This window comes from Camelus dromedarius, chromosome X (assembly GCF_036321535.1).
Source record: "Camelus dromedarius isolate mCamDro1 chromosome X, mCamDro1.pat, whole genome shotgun sequence".
NCBI classification, from domain to species: Eukaryota; Metazoa; Chordata; class Mammalia; order Artiodactyla; family Camelidae; genus Camelus; species Camelus dromedarius.
In genome coordinates this window covers 44,381,641-44,409,509 of record NC_087472.1, presented here as the reverse complement: position 1 = coordinate 44,409,509, position 27,869 = coordinate 44,381,641, and the positions used below count along the sequence as shown (strand labels likewise).

General features: G+C 35.2%; 1 protein-coding gene across 5 annotated transcripts in view; it reads left to right on the top strand.

The window, feature by feature from the left end:
• The window catches only part of PCDH11X (protocadherin 11 X-linked), a 590,766-nt gene extending 585,626 nt beyond the window's left edge, over window positions 1-5,140 (top strand). For 4 of the 5 annotated variants that reach the window (XM_031445559.2, XM_064482994.1, XM_031445558.2 and 1 more), the window contains one exon: window positions 4,126-5,140. In XM_031445559.2, coding sequence (XP_031301419.1) covers window positions 4,126-4,736 — 611 coding nt within the window. In that variant the 3' untranslated portion in view covers window positions 4,737-5,140. The remainder of the gene's footprint in view (window positions 1-4,125) is intronic. The other variant, XM_064482995.1, reaches the window with a different exon arrangement.
• The last annotated feature ends 22,729 nt before the right edge of the window (window positions 5,141-27,869 follow it).

Below are 27,869 nucleotides of genomic sequence, written 5' to 3'. Positions count from 1 at the left end.
TGGGAAACTACTGAAAGAGCAAGAGAAAGAAAGATCAAAGCAAATTTACAACAATATCTTATTCTTTTTCATGGGAGTTCAGCTTTGAACTATAATCAAATGATCTGTATAAGACCTCTATCATGTGAAATTTGCTATCAGAGATTAACAAATACATTAAATGGAACAGTTTGACTGGAGATTTCTGTATAATGAACATTCAATTTAGTTTTGGAATAGCACTAAGGAAAATGTCTATAAAATATGCATTTGTCCTCAAATTGATAAAGGTTAGAGAATGATAGGGAGCATCACCAGGGCACATTTAATCACATCTATGAACTTGTTATCTGAATTTTGAAAGACTAGAATTTGTTCCTCTATTTCTTGAAACACATATATCAGCCAATTAAATAAATATGAGTTAATAGATAGTTCTCAAAAGCAATTTAAAGGTCAAATAAGTGTAAGCATTTAGAATGAAGGAAAAGATTATCCAAATGAATTTATTTAACTTCATAAGAGTATATTTTCTGTCTGAGACAAAACAGTGATTTTCATTTCATTGTGCTAAAAATATATTTCAATATACTGTCATTTTTCCTCACTCCTTCTCAACAACTGCAGATGGTAACAGTCCTCTTGTAAGTACTTTCCAAAGAGAGATATTGTCTTTTCTGCAATATATTCTTTGTAGATAGGTATTTTTATTACTCTGCTGTATATTCCATTTTCCTGGTATACACAATTGGTGTGTATATTGGCAGAACTTTTGGCGATCACTTGAATCATAACTTTAGTTCAAGTTGCCTTTTCAATGTGATAAAATGGTCAACAATATGACTACATCATATTTTCCCTATAGAAGACTATTTTGGAACTATGTGAGGATACTATATTTCCCTAGGAAAAATATTCATTCCTTCAAAGTTAAATATTATTAATGAGTTACAGAAGCCCTCAGAGAATGTTAGTTTAAGTGTAATTAATTTGAACTCCACTAATTTGCAATGCATATTATTTTGAATTTGCTCTGAGTTAATCTGCACTTTTACTATCTATTTGGGAAACTGTTAAGCTAATTAAATGGTATCAATAATATTAAGGGCAACTACATAAGTCTACTGAAGAAAATGTGAAAAGAGAAATCATGATAAAGATAGTGACTACACTATTATCAGACTTATTTAAATTTTAAAAAACTTTAAAATAAAAATGTTACTACAGATAAAGAGGGACAGCAGTACTCAGAATCAAGTAGACCTAACACTCCTTCCAATGAGAACAGAATACATATTCTCCTCAAGAGCATATGCAGCTTTCTACAGGGTAGAATATACGCTAGGCCATAAAGCAAGCCTCAGTAAATTGAAAGAATTGTATTCATACAGGGTATATTCTCTGACCACAATGGAAAGAAATTAGAAATAAATTAACAGAAAGAAATTTGGAAAATTAACAAGTACGGGAAAATAAAACCACGCACATAAATAATCAATTGGTCAAAGAAGAAATCACAAGAGAAATGAAAAACTACTTTAATGGTGAAATACTCTGTTTTCCTTAAGATTAGGAACAAGATACAGGATACCTGCTTTCACCGCTGCTATTAAACATTATGCTGGTGGTTTTAGCCAGAACAATTAGACAAGAAAAACATAAGAAAAATTTTCGTATTGCAAAGAAAGAAGCAAAACTACCTGTATACACAGATAATATGATTTTGTATATAGAAAATCTTAAGAAACCCACTAAAAACCTATTAAAACTAATAATCAAGCTCAGCAGTGTTACAGGCTTTAAGAGCAATACATAAAAATCAAGCATATTTCTGTAGTTTAGCAATAAACATTCCAAAAAATAAATTTAAAAAAAATTCCATTTGCAATGGAATAAAATGGAATAAAATACTTAGGAGCAAATTCAACAAAAGAAGCACAAGGCTTGTATTCTGAAAAATCTGAAATAACTATTTAAAGAAAGTAAAGATATAAATGAGTGGAAAGACATCCTATGTTCAAAGATTGGAAGACTTAATACTGTTGAAGTATAATACTTCATAAATTCACCTTCAGATTCAACACAATTCCTATCAAAATCTGTAGAATCCAAGCTGAATTTTTGCAGGAAGTGATTAGAGGAATTGGAATCTTCATGTATTTCTGGTGCTAATGTAAAATTGTGCAGCCAATTTGGAGAACAGTTTGGCAAGTCCTCAAAAGTTAAACATAGTGTTGCCATATGACTCAGCAACTGCATACATAGGTACATTCTCAAGAGAAATGAATAACTGTGTCTACACAAAAACTTTTACAAAATGTTCATAACAGCATTACTCATGACAGCCAAAAAAGAGAAACAACCCAAATGTCCATCAACAGATGAATGGATAAATAAAATATGGTATAATCTTGAACAATAAAAAAAAGAATTGGAGTACTGATACATGCTACAACATGGATGACCCTTAAAACATGATGCTAAAGGCAACAGGCCAGTCACAAAAGACTCCATTTAAAGGATTCCATTTCTATTACATGTCTACAATAGGCAAATCTGTAGACGCTAAAGGTAGATTAATGGTTGCTTAGAACTGTGGAGTTTGGCCAGTGACTGCTAATGGGTACCAGCTTTCTTTCGGAGTGATAAGGATGTCCCAAAATTGATTGTTACGATAGTTGCACAACTCTGTGAATATATTAAAAAACTATTGAATTATTCACCTTAAATGCATGAATTTTATGGTATGTGAATTTTATCTCAACAAAGCTGTTAAAAAAGGAATGTCTATAAATCATATCTTTCAGTGAAAATGACTATCTATATTCTCCTCATAATGAGGCAAATAACTCAACATTGAAATTGTGATGTATTCTTTTGTTGTAAAATTTAAGGCTGCCAGATCAGTTGGTTTTCTGATGGCAGAGAAATTAAATTTTGTTTTAAAGTATAGTTATGTGTGTGTTCATATTATTTCCATCATGCTTTTATGACTTAATATCACCCAAAATACATGAAACTCTACCTTCCCAAATATTTCTCTAATATAAATGTGCAAAAATATAGAATATTTTAAATGTTAATCTCATAGGAACATTTTTAAAGTGACTTCTCAGGAAGAAAAATAAATAGTTACCTAATGGAGAAAATTAGTCTTAATGAGAGTCACTTCTGATACATCCTATTCTTTGGTTTTAAGTGTGATAGGGTATCAGCAATACCTAGATTCTATATCCTGCTGAGGATTTATAGGGACATGAATTTCTATTTTTAACTTTTAGGATTGTTATGTCTTCTCAGAGAAATGATCTTTTTTAAATCATGATGTAATATCATTCATTATAGCTAATAACATTCCTTGCTCTAAAGTCAACTTTTCTATTGATACAGCTACTCTATCGTTACTTCGCCAGTCTTTGTAGAGTGTACTTACTGATATTTGATACCTATTGGCATTTGAAAACTTTACATAAACCTCATAAAGGAGCTTTAAAAAGTACTATACTTTAAAGCTAAGTAGTTTGGATCTGTAATTTCTTATGCTGCTAACCTCTGATTTGTCATGCTTTCAGAAAATGAGGAATAGAGAAATCAATTGTCTTCGAGATAATTATAGCTATATTTTTGAAACGAGAAGGCATATCTTAGAGTTCAATAAACTATGTTTCCAAATTAACCTAACTTATTCTTAGATTTATGCTCAGATTAATTAATTAGATTCTTATCCAAATGGTTAGCTATAATTGGTTAGTTCATCACATGTGTCTGTGACTGGTTTTTCCGTTCATTTCACTCATGTCCTCTCTTCGTGTTAGGAGCCATATTTCAACTGACTTGTGTGTGCAGATCAATGACTGTAGTTTCCATTTACAGTCACAAACACAATTTAAAATATCTGCATTTGAGACACTAGGCCAAAGTTTCCTAATTATAAAAATGAAATGCCATCCACCCACTCCCAATTATTTATGTTACTGGAGAAATTATTTCTTGACAAATCAAGTACCAGTTGTGAAAATATTGGAAATCTCTGATGCATTTAGACAGATTATTCAATGTTCCTGTAACAACATGATTTATTTTAAGTAGCCAATCAAAAGATGCCTTTGCAATATAAATTGTATCTTTTGCTTCCCACCCGAACAGCTGCAGAAATAACTGTTCAACCAACTGTGGAAGAGGCCTCTGACAACTGCACTCAAGAATGTCTCATCTTGGGCCACTCTGATGCCTGCTGGATGCCAGCTTCTCTGACCCCTCCCAGCCCTTCACAGGCCCAGGCCTCCGCTCTCTGCCACAGCCCGCCACTGACGCAGACCTCTCTTCGCCGGCGCAATCCTTCGGTGACACAGACCGTTGCTCTGTGCCACAGCCCTCCTGTGACCCAGGCTATCGCCCTGTGCCACAGCCCTCCACCAGCACAGACCTCTGCTCTCCACCACAGTCCACCTCTAGCACAGGCTACTGCTCTTCGCCACAGCCCTCCCCTGGCACAGGCCGCCGCCCTCCATCGCGGCCCTGCACAACCACCAATGGGCTTGCAGCAAAGTTGGGGGCAAGGTGGTGGACCTGATGGACTGCTTGCTCTTGATCAGGGAGGGCAAGGTAGTACAAGATCTCAGTTTTACACCATGTCTGAAAGACTTCATCCTAGTGATGACTCAATTAAAGTCATTCCCTTGACCACCTTCACTCCAGGCCAACAGGCTAGACCCTCTAGGGATGATTCCCCCATTATGGAAGAACATCCCTTATAAAGCTAAACCGGCTCCTTCACGTTTTCCAACCAGATGTATATAATCACAGTTTAAGATCCAATTTCAGTGAATACTTCAAATTGTTAGGTTTGTAAATAGCTGTGTAAATAGAAACAGATACCAGAATCAAGTCTAGAGCTAGACCCTTAGTCAAAACTTAAAAATGAATTCACAATTTGATTAATTCAGAATGTGTATTTAAAAAGAAAAGAAATTGAAAAAAAGTCACACCCCTTTGTACAGAAAGGCTTATCATGACAGATATGAATATATAGTATATATTATTTCTGATGCACTGTAATTTTTCATTTATTTTTACCAACATGTGCAATATTACTGATTTTTTTCCATTCTCATTTTTGTGGACCCAGTATGTAGCTAATGGAAAGCTAGCAAATATCTGATTTTCCAGGAGTATTTTTATTCTATCTAAACTTTTGCTTAGACAACATTAGAAGATACAAGTATGTTAGCATTTTTGTTTGTCTTTGTGTTTGATATTTGTTTGTTGTTTGTCTCTACTTTTCTGTTACTAATTTTTCTACAAAAATGCACAGTAGGGAGTGTAAATATCTGTGATATTTTTGGTCCCTGTTTTTTTATGTTTTCTACCTTTATTTTAAGAATATATTGTGGATATAATTTGTATATACATTTTCAGTAAAGATATATAAAAACTGTACAGATTTATGTCTATAACCTATTTCTCTACTCTTTAGTAGAGTTCGAGACACTAAAGTGCAATAACTGTGCCCAAATTAGGCAATTATTTGCTAAAAAGGGCCTCTTTCTTTGTTTTTTGTTAAATTTACCTTTGTAGGTTAAAGTGCATCAGAAATCATGTTATTTGTCATCCTAAGCCTATATTCCACTATTAATTGGGTCTTTATGTTCTGAAATCTGTATATAGCAGCCTAGAAAACCACAAAAAAGTGGATGTATTCAACACCTAATTCAAATAAATATAATTGTAGATAAAACCACATGCTAAATCTATGACTAAGGGATTTTTGTCATTCTAGCTCAACCTACTGAAGCAAACCACTGATAACAAGATGAAAGTCAGGAAGGAACTTTTCAAAAGACGCAATTATAAATTTACATCAAATGTGTTACAGTATAGAATTTTAAGGAGATGTGCAGAGGGAGAAATGAGGTTCATGACTGCCTCTTGGGGTGGATAAGAAATACCCCAATAACACACACACACACACGAAAAAAAAAACCCAACGAAATCTCATATATGAAACAAAATATGTCATTCTAAGCAAAGAATACCTGAGTATTCCTAGGGAACATTAGTTTCCTTCTGTTGTTTGTTCTTTATTTTCTTTTTTTTTTTTTTTTTTTTTTTTTGTCCTCTTAACTGGCCGTGATATTCTATGTGCACATTTTATCAAGTTACGGAAACACCATCAACTTAATTTTCCTCCATAGCAAAACTGAGAAAATGTCTTGTTTCAGTATTACACTAAACCAAGAGACAATTGATGTTTTAGTTGGGGTGTTGGGGTGGGGAGTGACTTTCTTCTCGATTAAATTAGATGTAGACTTTGTAATGTGTAACTTGAAGATATGTAATTTATGATTAAACTGTGTGTAAATGTTGTATTATAAACTGTGGTAAATGTATAATTTCATTGCTGAAGGTTTCCACTGAATGTTGAGAAAGCTTCTCTTCATGTGCCCAGCAGATTACGTAGCGTTTGGAGAATATATTGTTCCCATTGTGAAGCTCTTTAAATCATGTCTGATTTGGTGTGTAGAACTTCTTAACTTTTAACTACTAGAGTTTAATTACTGAAATTTCAAATTAATTAGTGTTACTGATTTTTTATTTCTCCTTTGTGTTTGTTAATGTTCAAAGGGATTTGGAGCACAGTGGTATTCCAAATGCATGTGAATCCTGAAGGATTGATGATGTTGGAAAGTTTGTTGAAATATGACAACGTATACATGTTGATATTATTGTTGCTATGGTTGATGATGAAGATTTTAGACCTGGGGAAGATAAAGAAACCCAGAATGACAAAATCAGTGCTTCCAGTAGATTTTAGAACTTTTTTTTTTTCTTTAAAAACTTGCAAAGATAACGTGAGAATTTTTTTCTTCCATTTTAATTATTTCCATTTTCTTCTCTACATTATTAGTTAAGATCTACACACTCAAAAAGAAATAAATAAAAAAGAAGATAAAACTGAAAGACTATTAAATAATATGTCAGTAGTATGAATAGTTACTATCTGTGTTAATGAAAATCAAAATAGAAACCAAAGTTCAATGTTTGGGATTTTTTTTTTCTGATAGTGGTGTGATTTATTGTGGTAAGGGTGGCTCTTAAGTCCTCATCTGTAAAAATTTGTGAAGTTTTGATACCTTTCCTAGAGCTATAGGAATGAACAAATATGCTTTTATTGCCCTTTCTAACTCTGATGATATAGTCAGACTTAGATTGTGTTTAGAATTTTAAATGACTGGGCACCCTCTTCTGGGTTTGCACCAGAGAGGCTTTGAATGGAAGCAGGCTCAGGGCAGCCAAAGAGGCAAGGGGTGTGAGCCCAGTAATTCTCCCCTGTGCATTCTCTTCCTAAGCTTCCACTAGGTCTGGCCTTGGCAACTTGTAACTTCCAAGGTTTCAGATCCGATGAGAGCTTTCTCATCACATTGCAAATTCTTTCTTTGAATGGATGGACAGAGCTGTAGATTGACAAAACTCACAGGTGGCTTTTATGATGTGCAAAACATTTAGTCCCAGAACTACAAACAGTCTTATTTTACAATCAATCAACCAAAAATATTTCCCTTGAAAAACTAAGATTTGATTTAGTCAGAAATAAAAACTTTGAATTGAAAGACAAGTATGATAATGATACATTCAGTCAGACTGGTTGTTCTATTTTGTGGCCATGTTCAATTACACGTGATTATTAATTTACTAGTTATAATGTTAATATACCACATTTGTAAGTATGTATTCAAACACTGTATCTTATATGCTAAGTGCATACACATTTTTTCCTTGAACTTTATCTTCAAGTTTTAGCTAATACTGTGTCAGTGTATTAAAAACAAACTTACATATGGTACAAACAACGTAATAAATTTAGAGAGTACATTTTGTGTAGTCTCATTTAATTACTTAACATTTTATTTTTGGTAGTGTAAATTTGGTTAGAAAAAATGGTTGTTAAATGACTAGTGCTATTGTGTATTGGTGACAGTTACGAAGAGCCTCTGCCTTCTCAAAATAATATTTGTCACACACTTTCATTAAAACGGAGAAAAAATAGACTAAAAAAATCACAAATTCTGCAATCCTTAAAATGTAACCATGTCACACGCAAAGAAAATGTTTCACACACTGTCAGTCATGGGAAAATTAAGTTTTACCCACATGTGTGTTTCAGCATTGGTTTTTTTGTGGTTTATAGTAAAGTTGAATGTGCATATATCTCCTATTCCACATTTATGAAATGTCTATTTGTTTAAGCGATTCTGTTTTTACACTCTTCTGATGTATATTTTCCACTGTGGTTATCATTTCTTGTCTTTCTTCTCTCATATTTGTTCCAAACCCAACTTATATTTAGATAAACATTTTTTTCTCGCAATCATTAGACACTATTTTGGCTATTTCCAGCTAGCACAACTGTCCTGGAAAACACGAGAGCAAGAGAACTATATTTGAGCAACAACCTTTTTACGCTAACATGCCAATTACCACACCAGAGCAATTTTATGCAGAGGCCTTAAAATATTCATTCATAGTAGCTTTCTTACACTAACCATCCGTGTACTTTCAGTAAATATGATTTTTAAAAGCAGTGCAAGTGGACATCTGTAGAAGTAGCGATGAAAAGGCCACTCAGAAAAATGTGTGTGCACAAATGAAAAAAAATGAAGGCAATTGTTTAGTGATTGTATGTGCTATTTTATGAATAAAATGTGTGAAATTTATGCTATCCCTGCTTAAAATACTTGGAATTTTATGAACTATGTATTTATGTTTGTATTTTGAGAAGATTCCTCCTCTGTGACATCATACAGCATCTGAATGTGAACAGTGTCCCAAAGCAGCTCTCGCCATGCTTTGGAAGTGAGAAGGTTGGTTATTGTACGGCCCAGGATGGCAGTATGTAGTCCAGTGGCAAACGTGTATTAATTGTTCGATATCAGATTCTGTATTGCATGCTTTCTTATTCATTAATAAAGGAATTAATAAAGCTATGAGAAATAACGATACATATTTATTGTGTGTGTTAATGCAAAACTCAAAGGTTTATTTCATTTTAAATTGTTTTTGAAATACACCTTTTTTGGTGATATATTTCAATGAGTTAGATCACTTTTTTTGTTTACTCCAATAGTCCCTTCAATATAATTCTTTGGAATGAACATCATTTCACCCACTTTTCAAAACTGATGAGAAGTATTGTAGCATTTTAGAACACTATTTTTTTGCGTCTTCCATGACAAACTTAAGAGATATTTATTTATTTCCAAACAAGCCCGTGGTCTCATTTAATGTAAAAGCTGCCCAAGAATTTATCTACACAACCCTTGAGGATCCAAGTGAAGTCAGTTTCTGGAAAACGTTGAGAATATTTGTGGAACAAAATAACTTCACTCCTGGCTTCACTTTCACTTTGGCTAAATGGAGAGAATCCCAGGTCATGGAACCCTCCCTACACAGGATCAGGAAATACTCAATTGCATTTGGCATTTTTATTAGTCCGGAAGTTTGATTAAGAGTTATAGAGCACATAATCTAGGGCTTTTTGTCTTCTTTCTTTTCTCACCTTTCAATAATTGTGGTATTAATTTACTCATTCTCAGCAATGATTAGCTGACGAAGGATTACAAACAAACATTGAAATCAAGCAAAAAAGTAATCTCTGGCCAAAGGAGACTGGAATTTTAGAAGAAATACAATATAATGTGTATTAGGTTAATCTGCGTGATTGCTCAGCCTGATTCCAGCCATTTGGAAAAAAAACCATAAAGTGCAGATTAGGAATCACCAGGTTACAGATCAACATTGTCCTAATAACCTTGGTAAGATCTCTAAAAACCTGAAAAAGTGACTATGATGAATGCATACTCTGTGAATTGGGAAAAAAATGCCCTATTAGAAAAGAATGTTGAAAATCTGTAATATTTCAACAAGTAGAAAAATTAGTGAGCTAATATTTAGTTTGATTAAAACTATTATTGAACTTGGTACTCCTAAAACACAATTGTGAAGTAGGCAAGTAGGTACCGAGTTTAATTTCTGTAATTTGGGTTCCAAATTCCATAGCCGTTTCAAGTATCTGAGGAGCTACAGCTGCATAAAGACAGCAGAAATTTAACCTGTGCACAGGCTAAATTCCTTTCTTGTTTATCAAAATATTCTAAAGTTAATTGGGGGAAGACAGAGGTCAAAGACAAAAAAAAAAAAACATAAATGGAAGCTTAATCCTGTCAGCAATTTACATAACTCAGGTGTCTAATCGCAGTACATTGCCTTCATAAATATTTTGAAGAATTTTAGATTTACAAATTACAAAGATAATCCAGTTCCCAAATACGCATCTCCCAATCCTATTATTAACATGGCATATTTGATACAATTAATGAGCCAATACTGATACATTATTATCAACTAAAGTCCATAGTTTATTCAGATTTCCTGAGTCTTGCTAATGTCCCTTTTCTGTCCTAGGATCCCATCCAGAATTCTCTGTTACATTTAGTAGTCACATCTCTTCAGGCTCCTCTAGACTGTAACAATTTCCCAGACTTTCCTTGTTAATGATGACCTTGACAGTTTTGAGGAATACTGGTGTGGTATTTTGTAAGCTGTCCTTCAGTTGGGATTTGTCTGGTGTTTTTCTCTTGATTAGACTGGGCTGAAGACCACAGAGGTAAAATGCTAGTATCATCCCATTTTAGCAGGTGTACCTGATAGTACATCATTTAACCTACACAGTTAGGGTTCCGCATCATCTTACTTTCTGCTTGGGTTTCACTCTTCACCATTGAATCAGAGACCCACAATTTTTCAAGTGTTTGGTGCTCTCAGGCTCAGAACATCCCCTCATTTCCTCCATGGTCTTTAAGTCCATGGGACAATTGAGGGTATGCCCTTTCCCAAATTTTCACTTTTCACAAAGATTATTACCTTAACATTTTGTTTTAATTTTTCAGTTTCTAGTAGGGCAATTTTGACTGATGTTTTAGTAGAAAACAATAAGTAACTGTGTTTCCCTTTCCACATCTACTAAATAAGAAGTGAGTGCTGTGGCGATGTTCCACTAATGATGAATATTTCAAGAATCTTGGCTAAGATAATAAGAAATATATATATTCATATCTGCCCCTCATTCCTGGCACAAAGATCCTAAAACCCTTGTAAATTCCTGAATGATACAAACACTAGGAACACCTTTGCTTTTATATTAGTTCTCTGACCCCAGCTCCTGACACAAGACTCCTGAAATCCTTGTAATTTCCTGAGAGATAAGAATGTCTTTTGTTCTAATGAGGCAATTTTGGCTGGCCTCCTGGGTGAGCTCCACGTACTGATGACTCTGAAATGTTCATCTCTAGCCTGGATCACACTTTTGTATTTAGAGTCTCGTATACCCAAGTACCTGTTGACATATTATCTTGGATATCTGTGAGATAATAGAAAATATATATTGGTATTTTGCCCTTGGTTCCTGACACAGAGCTCTTAAAACCCTTGTAATTTCCTAAGTCTTAAGAGCACTAGGAGCATTTTTGTTTTAGTATTTGGTCTTTGACCCTTCTGACATAGAATTCTTAAATCTCTTGGAATTTCTTGGGTGACAGCAGTGTCTTTTGTCCTAATGAGATGACTTGGTGGGCCTCTGGATGGGGGCTGGTCACCAGAGAAACCAAGCCATGATTAGAAGCTTGGAATTTTCAGCTCCATCCCCCCATTCCCTTGAGAAGAGAGAAGGGTTGAAAATGGAGTTAATAATCAACCATGCCCATGTGATAAAGCCTCCATAGAAACCAAAAAAGACTGGGTTTGGAGAGCTTCTGGGTTGGTGAACACGTGGAGGTGCTGGGAAAGTGGTGTGCCTGGAAAAGGGCGTGGAAGCTCTGTGCTCCTTCCCACGTATCTTGCCCTACAGTCTCTTTCATCTGGATATTCATCTGTATCCTTTATCATATCCTTTAATAAACCTGTAAACCTAAGTCAGCGTGTCCACAGGTTCTGTGAGCTGATCTAGCAAATTAATGCGACCGGACAAGGAGGTCAAGGGAACCTCCAACCTGTAGCCAGTCAGTCAGAAGCACAGGTAACAACCTGTGCTTATTACTTGTGTCTAAAGTTGGGGTGGGTGGGCAGTCTTGTAGGATGGAAGGCTGAACCTATGGAATCTGATACTATCTCAGGAGAGATAGTGTCGGAATTGGGTTGAACTGTAGGACACCCAGCTGGTGTCACAGACAACTGCTTGGCCTGGGAAAAAACCTCCACACATTTTGTAACTAGAAGTGAAGTACTCTGTGTGAGTAGGAAAGAAGACACACAGGAAAGACAGACACGGGAGGTGGAGAACTGGGTTTTTCCCTCACTGGTGGAAAACTGAGGCTTTTCCTTTTATAATGGCAAGTAGAAGGAAACATTGAGCATCCAGATACACAGAGAACAAATACAACAATATAGGTAAAGATCCCTTATTTCCGTGGGGGACAAAAATTTGCTGGATTTAAATTGCTTTGCTTGTTTTTGAGTTGTGAAGAAGTGTAGATAAATTGATTATTAGGTGATAGATTGGCGCTTTGAAGCTCAAGTTTATCTACTAGGGGATATTCACTACATAGTGTCAAGGGAGAAATGCTACTGAAGATTTATCTAATGAGAGAAAACTGCTGGCCCTTTTCTTAAGTCTTTTTTTTTTTTAAATTTTACACCTAAACCAGTTGGCTCTTTGACACCATCTATCTGGAAGTTACAAAAATTTATGACCAAACAATACACTCAAGGTGGGAGAGGGAAGTGATTTTTCATAAACTAAAGGGAAAAAGTTGCAGCTTTCAATTTAGAATGCTTCTATAAGAACAGTTCAAATTTATGGAGCAAATTACACAGCACTAGCCCAAGGTAAATTTTTTCCACTGCATTCTTTATTCATAGGAAGAGAAAAAAAAATCAATTACTGGATGACACATGTGAGTGCCTTTTAGACACAAAGATGATAATGCGCGTCACTGTATATTTTTCTATGAAAGCATTCATGTGATCAAATGCAATGAAACTAACAGCCTAAGTCATGCACTGCCCATCTCCAGTACTTCAAGTCATCCTACAATCCTACATCCTATAATATTACAATTCAGTTATATGCCTAGAAGGGAGCATTTCTTTAAAGGATCAGCCATCGACCCCCTGAATAGTTTCAGTTTACCTTGTAGTGTCCGGTAAGGTGTCAAGAAAGATTCTGGTACACACAAGTCTGTTTCTTACCCAGGAATGACATTGAAAGAAGTTGAACTTTAAACACAAACAGTACAGATACAAAGTACTTACCTGGCCATCCAATCAATTGGAGGAAGTAGCCAGTCATCCTAATATGCTTATCTGCATGTGTCACTGAGCAAGTGGAGAAATCCAGGAAATGGATTATTTATTTAGAAAATCTTATGCTCTGGTTAAAAAAATGTCACACTAGATGTTACAACAAAGTCGATTCCAGGCATTAGGTTTGGTAGATAACCAAGGCAGAGTCCTGAGATTCTGTGATAGTTAATTTTATATGTTAACTTGGGTAAGTCATAGTACCAGATAGTCAAACACTGGTCTACATGTTGTTGTCTGGGTATTTTTCACATGAGAATAACTTTAAGAGAATTTTGGGTAAAGCAGATTACCCTCCATAATGTGAGTGGGCCTCGTACAAACAGTTGAAGGCCTTAAGAGAAAAATTCCTGACCTCTCTGTGAGGAAGAAAGAATTCTCTTGGCAGACTGCCTTCAGATTTGTGCTACATCAACTCTTCCCTGGATCTCCAGTCTGTCAGGATACCTCCAGATTTTCGACTTGCCAGCCTCCACAATTGTGTAAGCCAATTCTTTAAAAATCAACCTCTCTGTCTCTCTGTCACTCTCTCTATATATGTATATACATATTTTTTCTATTGGTATTGTTTGCTGTGGAGAACCCTGACTAAAACAGATTTTAATTTAAAAATTATCTAAACTAAGATCTGTCATACAAGATCAGGCCCAGTGAAGTGCTGTTCTATCCGGTGTTCAGGTTCTGAGAGGGGTATGTTCTTTTGACGTGTAGGTGGGCTTAGCTAGAATTCTATCTTCCTCCAGTCATTGTTTAGAGGTTAAATTCTAGAATCATACAAATCTAGACCCAAATTCCAGTTCTTCCACTTGAAAGCTAGATTACCATGGGGGGGTGTGTGATTTTTAACCCTCCTTTTTCTTAATTGTAAAATAGGCTTAGTATTAAGTGTTTTGTGAGGAATCACGGCAATAGGTGATTTATGAACTTTGGTTGGAGAAAGGAGGAACTAAGTAATGAAGAAAAATGTGAAAAAATTTTCCTCTGGAGTGATGCTTAGATATAATTCACCTCACTAGGCTATGATCTCTTTCCATTCAATGGGGAAGTGAAATAAAGAAGGAACTAGTCAGACCTGCTCTGTCCTTGGAGAGGGTGCCTCAGCCCTGAGACACTTGAACTGTAACCACCAGATGATCTGAGGTTGCTGTCGCCTGAAGAACACGAGGGCCTCTCATCCCATCGGCCTTGAGGCCACGCTTATGGGCATTTTCAAACCCCTAACTTGATCGTGGCCATCATATTATGACTGAAGTTTTGTACCTACAACATTATTAGTGAGGAAGAAAGCAGTAACAGAAAGAACTCAGAGAAAGAAATATTTAGAGAGTGAGCTAGTGAGGCAGAGAAAGAAATAAGAAAGACAGGCTTGAAAGAGAGAATTCATAATTCAGTGGGTATTTAATGAATGCTGATAATGTGGAAAGCACTGTTCCAGGCACAGAAGATACAATGATGAGAAGAAAAACGGTTTCTGCTCTTAATGGAGCTTATGAGCTAATGTTATGTAGGGAACTGACAATAAATACGAATACACATACACTTATCAGAGACTAGCTGACTGACAGTGGTAAGTGAGGAAAATCCAACAAAGCAATCTGATAGAGGCTGACTATTTTATCTAGGATGTATATTAATTAAGATACTTTTAGCTCCATATAATAGAAAATTCTGACTCAGATAACTTCAAAATGAGAAATTTCATTGAGTTAACACAATACCGTAAGGCAAAGAAGTTTCAGACACCGTACCTCCAGGCTCCAACTTTGCTTCTCTGTTAATCCCCTTGGTTTACCTACTATTGTTTGTTGGCTTCACCCTCAGGCTAGTAATAAGAAGAGGACTGCAATTTGTTGTCACATCTAGACACAGTGACATCCAGAGAAAGAAGAGGAGACATCGTATTTCAAGAATGGGAAAAATCTTTCTCAGGAACTTGCCAGCTGACTATTTTATCAGCCAAAATGAGGTCACCTGCCCCTAACGAAATGCTCACTGTTAAAATAAATGGAGTTGCCATGAATAAATTAAACTAGATGGACTAGATGTGGTTTAGTCAAATACAAAATCAGTTTTGCTGTGATTTTTGTTACATTTACATTTGTTAGGTAAAGCCCTGGGGTGCCAGATGGTGAGCCATCAGCTCAACAAAGCCCACAAGGACAAGTGAAATAGAGAAGGTGATTACTCACAGGCCCAGTAAGATGTAGAGAGCACGCCTTGATGGTCCACATGGAAAGGACAGGGCAAGGGACAGTTAGAGAGTGAGCAGCAGGGCCTGGGGCACTTACCTTTATTAGGATCCACAGTGGAATGCTTTTGAGGTTCCTGGACTAAGGCTAAATTGATCAATTCAAACCAACAAGCGGGATTTTGTTAAGTTCCTCAGTGGTCTTATCTAAGGGGTGCACTAGAGGAAGGAGTTGGGAAGCAGGAGAGACTTTTATCACCAGGGATCTGGGGCAAGTCATATCAGCTTACACTTAGCTGTGACTCTGAATGCTGTTGTCAAGGGAATGCACTTATAGGTAAGGCTAGTGTCAATTCAAGGCCCCTGCAGACTAGTTAGCCATACAAAATGGATGCTGAGTAAGCACTATTCTGAAGCAGTTTAGCCAAATTCTCAACAACTTAGAAGGCCTCTTTAAGGAGATATTTGAAGGGGGAGGGTGTAGCTCAGTGGTACAGCTGGTGTTTAGCATGCACGAGGTCTTGGGTTTGATCCCCAGTAGCTCCATTAAGAATAAATAAACCTAATTACCTTTCCTCCTCTCACCCCAAAAATGAATGAAAAAAGAAAAAAAAGACATTTGAGATAAGATGTGAATGACAAAAAGAGGAACCAATATGATAGAGACAAGGAGGTCAAGACAGAGTAAACAGCAAGAGTAGTTTTGCGGAAGTCAGAGGAGGAAAAAATACCAACAAAATGTGAATGTTTGACTCTGTTAAATGTCAGAACTTTGAGTTAATGTTCTTTCAATGCAAGCGGACCTTAATGAGGACCAACAAACATAGCACATTAGTGTATTTTTTCTCCTCATCTAGATGATTAACTCACTCATCCTTGGTTGACAATATTGCTTCTTATTTTAATGAGAAAATTGGAATAACTCAGAATTTCCACAAGCTCCTACCAACAATTCCTATTTCCAACTACCTGCATCTGTCACCATACAGTCTTCCTCCTCTCCTGTTATAACCCCAAGAGGTATATTTGTAGCTGTCTCTTTCCCTGATTGTTTCTGATAAAGTTCTAGCTGGTCCATGGTTTGGCTTGCTGCTCTCATGGAGCCAACAGTGTCCTCATAATTGCTTTACAACCAAAACTGGCATTACTCTTAATAGATTTCCTAGGCTTGAACATTGCGACAGTTTGTTCTAAATATAGCCTGATAACTTAGGGTAAGCTTCAGAATTTTCTGTTCTTAAAACTTGTCTCTATCGCTGTGCAAACTCTTTCTGCCACATCTTGTGATGATGATGGTGGCTCACTACCTTCAGACATCCCTGGTTCATGCCCAAGGTGGATGGTAGCTTCTGGTTTTCTCAGTTTGCCTCCTTGGTAGAGAACCTCCATCTTTAGAGTCATCTAAAGTGAAGGCTAATAGGCGCCCGTATTCTGAGCCTACCATACCAGGAGAAGAGCTTGTAACCCATGAGTGAAGGCTGGGTGAAGGAAGAGATTCCCAGAACCAGTCTTGCCTGGAATAGAGCTTCTGTAACACAGAACTGGGAGGGATAATGCATATTGGTAGCTGGCTCATCCCCAGAAGACACTGTACACTAGATTGGAAGTCAGTGGGGGAGAGGAAACTGTGTTCTTGGCTGTTCCCACCATGAGTGGACCTCCTGTGATGCTGAGCTGAGGTCGGAGAGAGGGAGTGGACTGTGGCTCAGATGCCACATATGCTTTCTGTTCTTACCAAGATTTAGTATATTTCCCTGAAAAAAAAAAAGGTTATTTTATGCCCTTAGAACAATTTCCAGAGACTTTAAATGGTTATTTGTTTTTATTATTTAATAACTTTTACAAGTTATGGTTGTTTTATTGGAGTAGGCTCCTCACACTGATGTTCTGGAATCCATTTCCTTAAACTTTAATCTTAAAAGCTGAAGAAACAGAAAATAAAACCAAAAGTTAATTCTTAAAAAAGGTAACCCTCTGTCTAAACTTAGTAAGGATGATAAAGAGAGAAAGTAAAAATATGTCATATAAGAAATGAGAAAAGATAGAATCATGGATATGAAAGTTATTTAAATATTTTTAATGTGGAACACTCCTCAATTTTAAAATCTGAAGGAAATAAATTATTTCATTGCAAATATAAATTACCAAATTGACCAAAGAAATCATAAAATACCTAGACATAAAAGTAATCTTAAAAGACAGAAGGGCAGCAGTTAAAGAGCAACCTATTTAAAAAGAGGCCAGACTTAGATGTTTTCCTGTTCAACTATATATAGATATATATATATAAATAAAACTTAAAAAAAATTTTTTTTATACTATGTATTTTTTTTTCAACAGTAGCTCCTTTTTTTTTTTTTTTTTTTAAAGTCGGGGGAGGTAATTAGGTTTATTTATTTATTTATTTTAAGAGGAGGTATGGGGCTTGAACCCAGGACCTTGTACATTCTAAGCATGTGCTTTACCACTTGAGCTATACCCTCCCCCCCATATATAACTTTTAAGACATATGAAACTCCTGTATTTTTCAAACTCATTCCGTTATTAGGGAGAAATTTTCCTCTATCCTTCTAGGTTCTTCTGACTGGTCTAAGAATTAACTTGACATAAGAGAGATTAACAGGAGAAAAATCAAAAGGTTAATAACATTTATACATGAGCGAGACCCAGGAAAACTGAGTAACTCACCAAAATGGCTGAAACCCTCACCTTAAACACCATCTTCAACTAAAGACAAAAGAGGATGTTGGGGGCAGTGGTTTGGGACTACAAAGGAAATGAAGGCAATTCACATGGAGATAGAAAAGCAAATGTTTGGTAAACAAATGTTTGCAGGGTCATGCAGAGATGATGTGACACAGAGAGGAATTTTAACAAACAGACTTTGCTAAGTTCCTCCCTGCCTACACACCTAGTTCATACTATAGTGATCTAGGGTGACAGCTCCCTTCCTGGAACAGCTCTTCTATCTACATTCTTTTAGGCAGTTAAGGAGAAGGTCAAAAGTTCTTCCTGAGTCCTTTGCACCTTAAAAATAATAAGCCTAAATGAATCCTCATACCAACAAGACACATTCTGGGGTGGCAAATTTTGCTCCCCTACACTATCCATAAATAAATAAAAATTTCTATAATTCATTTTATGAAACCAACAAAATTTTACTGCTTAAATATTAAATCTTAAAGGTAGCATAAAAGAAGAAAATGTTAAACAAATTTAAATTATACATAAATGAAAATTCTAAAAAGAATTTAGTCATCCAAATTGAGCAATAAAATAAGAGCAATACACCAATATACCATGAGGAAAGAGCATATTTTGCTTCATATATGCAAAATTGATTTTTCTTTAGAAAATCTATCAATAGATTTCACTCTACCAATACGTCAAAGGGGAAAATAGATGATTGTATCAATAGATGCTGAAATTAAATATCCAACTGAAAAAAAAATGCAGGTAAATAGAAATTAAAGGGAATTACAAAATATGGTAAATACATTTTGCAATAAAACTAACAATCATAAATAATAATGAAATGCTAATTTCCATTACTGTGAGAAAAAGACATATTCATGCTATCATCACTATTATTCAACATTGGTTTTAGAGATTTTATATAGTGCAATAAGGAAATGAAGCTTTCAGTATAAATCTTAAAAATTTAAATTACTTTCAAAAATGTTCTAGGAATTCCACAGATTATTCTATGAACTAGTAAAAACAGCAAGCCAATTTGAAAATCAAATTAAAAAGTAAAAAAAAAAAGCTTTTTTATGTCAATAGCTTTTCTATAGACTACAGTATTAGTAGTATTAGACAGAAAAAGAAAAATAGATCTTTGAAAGGGAAAGATTAGGGGATCCAGAAATAGATTCAAATGCATATATAATGTTGGTTAGGATTACATTTAACAGCAAAATACCCAAAATATCAGTGGCTTAAAAAGAGAGACAATTTTATTCCTCTCATTTGTCTGGAAGAAGTAATTTAACGCTGGTACACAAGACCACTGCGTTAGTGGTATTGACTTTTTCTGTCTCGTTTAATGTTGTGTGATCTTCATTTTCAAGGTCATTTATGACCAAGATAGTGACTTCAACTCCAGTCATTCAATCTGGATTCCACTCAGCAAGAAAGAGGAAAGGGAATAATAAGGGCAAAAATCCCTTCTTTTAAGTACTTTCTGACAAGTCACACATACCACTTCCACTCACTCAGAATTTAGTGACTTAGCCACACCAAGTACAAGATAAACTGGTAGATGACATATTTCTTTTAGGCAGCACATAGCCAGCTGAAAAGTAGAGGATATGTAAGTATAGAAGAAGGGGAGAACAGACTGATAGACAACTAGTCATCTCAAATAAGGATGACAAGGTTAGCATTTCAATTCAGTGGGGGATAGATGGGTTATTTCAGTGATTCTCAAACTTGAGCATGCATCAAAATCACCTAAAAGGCTTGTTAAAACACAGATTGCTAGGACTCACCCCTAGAGTTTCTGATTCAGAAGTTCTGTGATACGGCCCCAAAATTTGCATTCTTAACAAATTCCTATCAAAGGATAGACTTTAAGGTGGACCCCATGACCCCTACCACCTACTGTTCACTCTTTTGTGAAATTCCCTTCTTGATTGCTCGCAGGGCTTGTAACTTGATTCTAATCAATAGAATATGGCAAAAGAGATGGGATATATGTGATTATATGATTATGTTACATTAGATTGTAATTTCTGTCTTGCTAAGAGACACTCTCCCTTGCTGACTTTTCAGAAGCAAGATGCAATGCATTTAGTGGCTGCATGGAGAAGGCCACATGGGAAAGAACTGAGGGCATCCTCTGATTGATAGCCAGAGAAAAATCAGGGCTCTTATTCTCATAACCCACAAGAAACTGAAAACTGCCTGCAACTGTGTTAGCTTGGAATCAGATCCTTCCCCACTTGAACCTTGGGATGAGAACTCGGTCCTAGCCAACACCTTGGTTCCAGTCTTGCAGAGTACCCAGTTAAGCCATGACCAGAACTCTCAGTCACAGAAACTAAGAAATAATAAATATGTGTTGTTTTAAAGTCACGAAGCATGTGGTAAACATTGGTAGGCAGCAAAAGATAGCTACTATGCAAGGTTATATAGATGCTGCTGCTATTTGAGGCCCACTAGTTTTTTTGTTTTTCATACATTATGTCAGCACCCCTAGTTGTTGTAAAAAGAGAATCTTCATTTCTCCATGACCTCAAGTTTCCATATAGAGATTCCATGTAAAAGACCTTCAGGTAGAGAAACAATTTTAGTTTCAATTCGTCCCTTCTTCATTCTTCACCTGAAAGAAAGAAATTGCGTGGTGGTAGATGGCATTCATTTGTCCATGATTATTAATTGAGTGCATCTAATGGAAGAAGCTAGATCTGTATTGTGCAGTAGTCATTAGCCACATGTGTCTATCTATTTTTAAATTAGGTAAAGTTAAATTAATTTGAATTAAAATTTCAGTTCTTTATTCACACCAGCCATATCAAGTGTTTAATAGCTACATATGGCTAGTGACTACCACATTCAGATAGAGGACAGTTCCATCATTACAGAATGTCCTATTGGATAGTGCTGGTCTGTACACACAAGGAAGGACACTGTAAGAGGATATTAGAAAGTTCTCTTAACTAAAGAACTACAGTTTTTTTCTTCTATTATCATCTGTATCGGTAATAAATCTGACATTTTGATCTATATCTTGCATCTATCTCTCAATTGGTCCCTATCTTCAGAGGGAAGAAAGGAATTTTATGTAACCACCTTTTAAAATTCATGAAAAAATGCTCAATATTGCTAATTATCAGAGAAATGCAAATCAAAACTACAATGAGGTATCACTTCACACAAATTATAATGGCCACCATTCAAAAGTCCACAAATGATAAATGCTGGAGAGGGTGTGGAGAAAAGGGAACCCTCCTACACTGCTGGGGGGAATGTGGTTTGGTGCAGCAGTCATAGGAAACAGTATGGAGAGTCCTCAAAAAAACTAAAAATAGACCTACCACATGATCCAGCAATCCCACTCCCAGGCATATATCCAGAGGGAATTCTAATTTGGAAAGGTACATGCACCCCAATGTTCATAGCAGGACTATACACAATAGCCAAGACACGGAAACAATCTAAAAGTCCATTGACAGATGACTGGATAAAGAAGTAATGGCATATTTATACAATGGAATACTACTCAGCCATAAAAAAGAATAAAATAATGCCAGTTGCAACAACATGGATGGGCCTAGAGATCATCATTCTAAGTGAAATAAGCCATTAAGAGAAAGAAAAATACTATATAATGTCACTCATATGTGGAATCTGAAAAAAAGAAAAAAAAGAGGACACTAATGAACTCATCTACAAAACAGAAACAGACTCTCAGACGTAGTAAACAATCTTATGGTTACCTGGGGAAAGGGAGTGGGAAGGGATAAATTTGGGAGTTTGAGATTTGCAAATGTTAGCCACTATATATAAAAATAGATTTAAAAAACCCAAATTTCTTCTGTATAGCACAGGGAACTATATTCAGTATCTTGTAATAACCTTTACTGAAAAAGAATATGAAAATGAATATATGTATGTATATGCATGACTGGGACATTGTGCTGTACTCCAGAAATTGACACATTGTAACTGACTGTACTTTAATTAAAAAATAAGATAAATAAAATAAAATAAAATAGAAAATAAAATAAAATTCAATACTGTTTATCAGGGTAAAAATGTAACATAATCCCTAAATCTTATCTCATATAAAAACACATGCCAAATGGATTAAATATCTAATTATAAAAATACAATATTTCATCTATCTTAAGATACATATTTATTTTGCACATTCTAACATCTGAAATGGGATATGTCTTACGATCAGTGGTGTTTTACAATTGCTTGTAGACAGATGGCAGTCATGACATAGTTGTCACTGCTTGCACATGCCCAAGTTTGGTTGTCATTTCTGGTAAAATGACTGTAGAGCTGCTTTCCTTGAAGATTAATTCAATAAACCATACCAGAATCATTTGATGAAGGAATATGAGTCCATTGACGCCCATTGGTAAAGTAGAAAAAGAGAACTCATTAAAACTTACAGAACAGGTGCTTGAGGTTACTAGCAAAATCCAGCAGACAATAGTAGAGTACTCTTGAAGGCACAGAAGTCAATATTTTGTGGCAAAATACATAAATATATGATTTTGAATTTGAAAAACAATTCAGAACAGCTGGATCTTCAGAGTAAAGAAATATGAGGAATATTTTCATCAATTTACTTCCCTTTTGTTTCCCTTTATATACATGCACAATAATGGTATAGTATAAAATCTCTATCTAAATAAGTGTTAAGTTTTTCAACAGGATTTTTTAAAGTTATAAGTGATAATTTAAGTATTGTATTGTTGAATTGGCAGTATCATTTTTTCTTTGCAGTATATAAAATAACAATGCATCATAAAATTGATAGTATCTTAATAGACAAATATAATATATAATATTATTGCTAGGAGAAAATTTCGTAAAATATTTTGTATAAAGATAAGATGTGGGGAAATAATTAGGCTAGGAAGCGAATCCATAATCTGTAATGCCAATTATCGATATTTTGATTGCCTAAAAAACGTCATTTGGAAACGAAGCCATAAACAATGACAAACTATGAACAACAGATGAGAATAAATATTTGCAAAGCGTATTACAGAGTAAGTATTAATAGCCCTAATAATAGAAAAAGCTTTTAAAAACTGCAGAGATAAAACAAATAGTCCTGTTAAAATATGAGAAAGGGGTATTGAAAGAAAATACAATTAAGAAAAATATTTTAATAAAAAGTCAGAATACTCCATTCACTAAGATCATACTCTAGAAATTCATTGCAAAGTCCAAAATCCTGCTAAGGCCTCAGTTCTGTCATCTATTCCAATCACAAGTAAGCAATGGAGACCAGATATATCTAAACATCTGTTGTTTCTTAGTTTCAGAGAGCAAAGATATATTGTTTATCTGAAAGGAACTCTTAAGGGTGAGATAGCTCTTTGGCCAATATCTGTTTCCTGAGTTCCTAAATTTTTCATCTGAATGTAATTTGAAAAAAGAAAAAGTATAATCTGTACAGGGAAATGTGGCAGACTACATATGCTCACACATTCTTTGATACTGATCCCATGGAGAGGTTTATGACATTGACCATAAATTGGGTGGACTCCCTTACTGCTTTGACCATCAGAATATAATAAAAGCAATGCCAAATCAGATTCTAGACCTAATCTTTAAAAAACTGGCAGCTTCTACTTCCTGCATTGCAGAACACTTGCTCCAGGAGCCCTGAACCATCATATTCAAAGAGTTACTACCCTACTGTAGAGGTGATGTGCACAGGTTCTGAGATTACACAGACAGAGAGAAGCCCAGATAAGTGCAGCCTTCTAAGCATTGCCTCCAAGGTGACAGACATGTGATTGAAGCCATCTTGGACCCTTCAAACAGGATCAAACTTCACCAAATATCACTGAGTCACATCAGTTAACATTATGTCTCCACTGAGGAATACTCTGTGAAATGCTGCCAATTTGGCCACTATATTTCAGGAGGCTGCAGTGCCCTTGAATTTGATATGTAACAAGGGAGTTAGGAAGCCTTTCTGAATTTTGTTTTATTTGGAATACAAGCCCCCAAAGATATATTAATTCTCCAGAACTGCCATTTCTATTTTAAGAGGAAATAAGATTTTCCCAATCAATAGCACTTTCTCTTTCATATTCCTACATAATATTGTTTAAAGAGAACTCTTGTTCCATAACTTTTAGGTAGTCTGGAAAGCAAGGCTTCTATAATAGTCTTACTGAAATGTTGAATTCAAACTTTAACCATGATTAAACAAGTATTATATCTAGATTATAAGAAATTCTAAAATATAACTGGCCGGGACTCTTCCAATTATCAGTATAATAAAAGAGAGGTAAAGGTGGAGGAACTATACCTGATAAAGAGAGCCCAGTGACAACCAAATGCAATGTGTGTTTCTTGATTAGATTCTGATTTGTGTGTGAGAGGTGACAAGGACGCCCTCCTTGACCAAACTTTAGTCAGGTTTCTGTCAGCCCTCTTCCCAGCTAGGAGGCTTGTCCAGTTTGGGCAAAGAATTCTGTCAATCCCAGTCTTAGCAAGAATCCTGCTAAGACAGTTTAGTGAGAACAGCCTCATTCTTAACACCTAATCAAATTCCTCTTCCTCCACCCTTAATATCTAATTAAACTACTCTTAGTAATGTTTTTATTCACTGACTCCCTCACCCTGCCCATTGACTATAAATCCACATCTGCCCTGGCTGTATTTGGAGTTGAGCTCAGTTTTGTATTTAAGTCTCTCCCTCTACTACAATAGATCAAATAAAATCTATCTTACCATTTTTAACAAGGGTCCATCGCAATGTCCTTTCAACAAGCAGGACAGCTCCATAGAATATTTTTGTGACTTTTGAAGAAATTGCAACATAGATTGTATTTTAGGTATGATTATTGTTTCAGTTCTAAATATTTTAAGTATGATAATGGTATGTGTGTCCTTGTCTTAGGAGATACATGTTGAAGTATACACTGGTGGAGTTTCAAGACATCTGAAACATATTTTCAAATGATTTATGTGCTATGTCAAATGAGTGTGTGTATGTGTGTGTGTGCGCACGCGTGCACATGTAGAGATATAGATAGAAAGAAAGAGAAAGAGATTATTGCAGGTGTGCTCATTATGTTATACTTTAACATTGCTGTAGCATCAAAAACTTTCAACATATAAATAGTTGGAGAGAAACAAAGAAATAGTCTCTTGAAAGCTAGTAATGGTTGTTCCTTTCAAAAGAGGGGCTTATTAACAGGAACATGAGAGACAAGTGGGTCTTTACAGCTTATATCTTATTTGTAATGTTTAGGTCTTAAAAATCAATGCATATACATGTACATTATTTTATCAAATATGAGATAGCATTGATTCTTATACACTTTTAAGAAAAAGGATTCTGCTGACTAGACTATGACACAAAATTTAATGGTGATCATGACTAACAGAATGTTTTAATAATAATCCTGTACTACATATGAATGGATTATATCAGCCTCTCATTACACTGAATTTTCTTTCAACTATTCCCAGGTATATGGAAATTCTCTTGCCTTCAACTGCATTGCTTGTCATGTTATTGGCAAACTGTTTGCATATATCTCAGTAATAAAACTTAACAGAGCTTCATATACTTGGATTGTTCTTTCTGTGGTCTCTTAAAGCACCTGGTTTTAGTCTTGCAAGAAAAATGAAACTATCCTCTGGTGGATACTGTAATGCGCCTTCTGAATCTTTCAGAAATGAAGGATGTAATCTTCCAGCCCCTAAGAGTGTTGCCACTAGGCAGCCCACAGGTGTCAACTTTCTTCAGAATTGTCTTGGCCAAAGACAATTGCCACATCCAAGGGCACATTTCATTCATGGAGCAACTGATATCAAGTGCCTAAAGGCCCACTCTATTTCAACTCTGGATGATTCTGAAGGACAAACCAGCCCAGCATCCCAGCTCTTTATGAGTACAGTCAAGGCATTGTAAAGATGCAAATCTTGCCCCCACTTTCTCCCGTCCAGTTCCGCTTCTTTGTTTTCTTTCAAGAAGTGTTGATCACAAGAACACTCCCTAATAAATATCCTGAACACTAATACTCATCTTGCAGTCTACTCTTAGGGGAATTAAATTTGCAAAAAGGTCATTCCACTAATGAGATTATTTTGTTTACTGGTATCAGATTCATGACCCCTGATCTTTTTCCTGCTTTTATGCATATCCAGTAGCTTTTCATTTCAATGCTAAATCAGTGTGATATTTTTTGCAAATATTTTAAAGAGCAATTAAGTCCAATGTCTGTACTACAGTAATGTCCATAACTCAATTTGAGTGATGACAGTATGAAAAGTTTGATTGCATTTGAACATGTGCAGGTAGTGACAATTATATACCATGACTGCTTCCTGGACAAAGGCAATTACAAGACATCATCAATTGCAAGTTGCATCCTGTTTTCAAATATGCTATTTTGTGAAAAAAAAAATGGATGCCTCAGAATTTGTGTAATATATTTTAAAATTTTATGTTAGTGATGGTTATCTGGACAGAGAGACTATTGATTCTTCCTGATATAAATTCTGCATTAAAAACAAAGTTATTTTTAAATGGAAATATCGTCTTGAATCACACCTGGATATTTGGAAATGCTAATGTATGTCAACCAGAGTTTAAAAAAAAAAAAGAGATGACTGCAGTATGTAGTTTGGTGTGAATATAGTGGTGGGCTGGAAGGATAATCTCTGTGGAAATACAGTTTAGGAGCACTTTTCTCCTGCTAACCTGAAACTGTATGATCTGGAGCTTTGAGTATGGGAATGGGGATAATTATAAAGTTTACAAATAAGGCTGAAGGCTAAGTTTTGAATGATTTGAAAGAAATGTAAAGGTATCTTACTTCTAACTACATGATAAATAATCTTATGGTTCATTTCAAGATTTTTCAGTTACCTTTGGCACGGGGCATAGTCATTGAATATTGTACAGTTCTCAGTGTGACTTTCTGAGTCAAACTAATGTTAAATTTATTTGACCTTGTTAATATGTGTTATTTTTGACAGTTTGACAGTTCTGGCAACTCAGATTTGAGCATCTGGCCTGCCTAGTACAGTTTTTAACTAAATTTGCTTTATTGAAAACTTACCAAATTTAGACTATATAAACATTTCATTAAAAATATATATATATTTGAGAAACAATCCAATTTCCATGAGTCACATCTGAGCTAAATAACACTATTTAATTCATATGGTAAACAAATGTTAAATAAAAAGATAATGTATTTTGATAAGTTCTTTGCCTGTTTGAATATACCATTTTTATAAGACTTTTCACAACTTTTCTTCTTAATGGTTTTATTTTTCATATTTTTTCTGTCTGAAATGTTGACATTTTTCAGATTATGTTATTGAATAATTGCCATCAACTTTAAGATGACTTGATGCCTAAAAGTATCTGAAATATAAACATATTTCTACTTCACAGAGACAAATTCTTTTAGCCTTTGTTCTATTACTCAGTTACTTTTCAGAGTTAATTGTTCAAAATTGTGATAAAGAAAATAAATTCTACTAGAGGTAGGATCTGGATGGAGGAGTAGGAAGATCCTGAGCTCACCTCCTCCCACAGTTACACCAAAACTAAAACTACATATAAAACAACTCTTTCTGAGAATAACCTGAAGACAAGCAGAACAGCTATTCTACAATTAAGGAT